General features: G+C 61.0%; 1 protein-coding gene across 1 annotated transcript in view; it reads left to right on the top strand.

The window, feature by feature from the left end:
• Positions 1-292: 292 nt before the first annotated feature.
• The window catches only part of kdm5c (lysine demethylase 5C), a 92826-nt gene continuing 89758 nt past the window's right edge, over positions 293-3360 (top strand). Inside the window, 1 exon segment of the mRNA XM_072566495.1 lies at positions 293-1981. Within this exon segment, the coding sequence (XP_072422596.1) occupies positions 1835-1981 (147 nt within the window). The 5' untranslated portion in view covers positions 293-1834.

The raw sequence follows: 3360 nt of genomic DNA, 5'->3' as shown, positions 1-3360 counted from the left end.
GTGACGTCTCCGACGCGGGAGCCGCCGGTGACGTTCCACCGTGTGGGCGGAGCGGAGTGGTGTTTTTTGATTATGGGGTCGGGGTGGGGGGACGTTGTGACGTCGCGGAGCCGATTGGGCGACGCCGTGACGTCTCCGGCGGGTGAGCGTGGTGACGTTCACCCGGTGTGTGTGGAATTGAGGGTGGCACGATGACGTCACGGCGCGGGCGGGGGGCGGGGGGACTCTTTGCCGGTCGGCGGAGGAGCAAAACAGTGCGTGCTGTGTGAGTGAGGGGGAGGGGAGCGTCCGCTGTCGGAGAAGGGTATCGGTCCGCGGAGCTGGGGGGAGGGGGAAGAGGAGACAGAGACCGTGACACAGAGGGAGACACAGACCGTGACAGAGACCGTGACAGAGGCCGGGGCAGCCTCAGCGCCGACAGCTCGCGGACGGGCCGAGGGACAGACTCGAGCCGCCGCCTTTCACCGTCTCCGATGGCGGCCTCCCCCCGGGCCTGAGGCCGGGGCCTGGGGCCTGAGGCCGAGCCCGAGCCCGGGGCCTGGGGCCTGAGGCCGGGGGCCACCTCCCACTACCCCCCACCCCCCCCCCCCCCGCCCGGGGGAAGGGGAAGGCCATTCTGCCCCTCTCCCTGGTTCCTGACCCACCCGCTGCTGGAGGGGAGGTCAGTCTGAGCATTACCCCCATTCCTGACCCTTGACCCCTCCCTCTCATGACCCATCGTCCCAATTCTCCGTTGACCCCCCCATCATCCCAATTCTCTTGACCCCCCTCACCGTCCCAATTCTCCGTTGACCCCCCCATCATCCCAATTCTCTTGACCCCCCTCACCGTCCTAATTCTCCGTTGACCCCCCCATCGTCCCAATTCTCCGTTGACCCCCCCATCATCCCAATTCTCTGTTGACCCCCCTCACCGTCCTAATTCTCCGTTGACCCCCCCATCATCCCAATTCTCCGTTGACCCCCCCATCATCCCAATTCTCTGTTGACCCCCCTCACCGTCCTAATTCTCCGTTGACCCCCCCATCATCCCAATTCTCCGTTGACCCCCCCATCGTCCCAATTCTCCGTTGACCCCCCCATCGTCCCAATTCTCCGTTGACCCCCCCATCATCCCAATTCTCCGTTGACCCCCCCATCATCCCAATTCTCCGTTGACCCCCCCATCATCCCAATTCTCTGTTGACTCCCCTCACCGTCCTAATTCTCCGTTGACCCCCCCATCGTCCCAATTCTCCGTTGACCCCCCCCATCATCCCAATTCTCCGTTGACCCCCCCATCGTCCCAATTCTCCGTTGACCCCCCCCCATCGTCCCAATTCTCTGTTGACCCCCCCATCGTCCCAATTCTCTGTTGACCCCCCCATCGTCCCAATTCTCTGTTGACCCCCCCAACGTCCCAATTCTCTGTTGACCCCCCCCATCGTCCCAATTCTCTTGACACCAAAGCTGCCCCTTTGATCCTCCTCCCTCAACTGAATTCCCTTGACCCCCCCCCCTCCCCATTTCCTATTGCCCTCGCTGCGGAGGGAGCTCCGTCTCTCCTTTCCCTCCCCCTTTGACCAGGTTCCCCTCATTTGCTTTTCCTTGTTGCTTTGAGGCCTATTTTTTTTAAAGAAAACGGCATAATCGACCTGCCCTTTCACCCTCTTTTTTTTTCCCCCCTCTCTGATCTGGGGGAACAGTGAGTGATTGAGGTAAGGAAAAAGGAGGGGGGGGGGAAAGAGATCGGGTTTCCCCCCCCTTACCGTCCTCCCCAATCCCCAGCCCCTGGGGGTGGGCGGTTGGGTGACGTTTGGCACCAGGGGACTGAGGCTGTTGCCACCACCAGGACAATGTCGGAGTACGAGGAATTTGTGGCACCTCCTGAGTGCCCAGTGTTCGAGCCGAGCTGGGAGGAGTTTGCAGACCCCATGGGCTACATCGCCAAGATCAGGCCCATCGCAGAGAAGAGTGGTATCTGCAAGATCAGACCGCCGCTGGTAGGTGTGAGTGGGGCTTGGCAAGAGGGCTGGATGGGGGGGGTAACAAGGAGGGAAAAGGGTGGAGTGGGGGGGTAACAAACAGAGAAAAGGGGGTGTTTGTGGGTGGGCGGGAGGTAAAAGGGGTGTTTGGAGCCAGGGCGGGGGTAAAGGGGGTGTTTGGAGCCAGGGCGGGGGGGGGTAAAGGGGGTGTTTGGGGCCAGGGTGGGGGATAAAGGGGGTGGGGTGTTTGGGGCCAGGGCGGGGGGTAAGGGGGGTGTTTGGGGCCAGGCCGGGGTGGGGGGGGGGGGTGTTTGGGGTTGGGCAGGGGAGGGGTAAAGGGGGTGTTTGGGGCCAGGGCGGGGGGGTAAAGGGGGTGTTTGGGGCCAGGGCGGGGGGGGGGAGGGGGGTGGTGTTTGGGGTTGGGCAGGGGAGGGGTAAAGGGGGTGTTTGGGGCCAGGGCGGGGGGGGGGAGGGGGGTGGTGTTTGGGGTTGGGCATGGGAGGGGTAAAGGGGGTGTTTGGGGGGCGCGGTAAAGGGGATGTTTGGGGCCGCGGGGGGCGGGGTGGTAAAGGGGGTGTTTTGGGGGTGGGGCGGGATAAAGGGGGTGTTTGGGGCCAGGGTTTGGGGGGGTAAAGGGGTTGTTTTGGGGGCGGGCGGGGGGTAAAGGGGGTGCAACCCAACTGCATGCAGTCGTCAAACCCACCCACCCACATATGTTTGTGTCTTGTTTCCTTATTGCCGTCTTTGTCTGGGGCAATTCAGTTTGATCAAAAATAGCAATTGCTGGAAAAGCTCAGCAGATCCGGCAGCACCTGTGGAGGGAAATTGGAGTTAACGTTTCGGGTCGAGTCAGGCTTCCTCCAAAATTCAACGTGTTGTTTTTCTCCCCCCTCCCTGTGTCCGGAGCCACATCTATCCTGCAGCGTTCCAACAGCGGGAGTTGCTTTTGTTCACCCAGTGAACGTGTGGAAGTTACCCTTCAGTCAGTCCCTTTCTCTCTGACAGTTTGGAGCAGACGGGAAGTTGGGAGCCCTTGTGCTGCTCATGAATTGTCATTTCCCTGTCCGTCTGCCAACCGAGAGAGGTGACATCCATGCCCACTGTCAGGATATTTATCAGTGCATTTATAACCCCACCCTCTATGCCCACTACTCGTTTTCTCAGTTTGAAGTGGGCACCACAGCGGCAAGCCTGGCATTTACATGTGTTTAGCAAACGTGCCCATTTCGCAGGCACCTAAAAGAAAGCCTGGAGGTGTCGGGACTTCTGGTGTCTGGTGAGGGGGGGGGGGGGGTGGGGGGGATCATTTGCTCCCCATGGCATGTTTAAAGTTGCTGGGATTTGTCGGCGGGGGGGGAAGGAGTTGAGCTATAGGGAGAGGTTGAACAGACTGGGGC

The sequence above is a fragment of the Chiloscyllium punctatum genome, chromosome 50 (assembly GCF_047496795.1).
Source record: "Chiloscyllium punctatum isolate Juve2018m chromosome 50, sChiPun1.3, whole genome shotgun sequence".
Lineage (NCBI taxonomy): Eukaryota > Metazoa > Chordata > Chondrichthyes > Orectolobiformes > Hemiscylliidae > Chiloscyllium > Chiloscyllium punctatum.
This window is presented reverse-complemented; position numbering and strand designations above follow the sequence as displayed.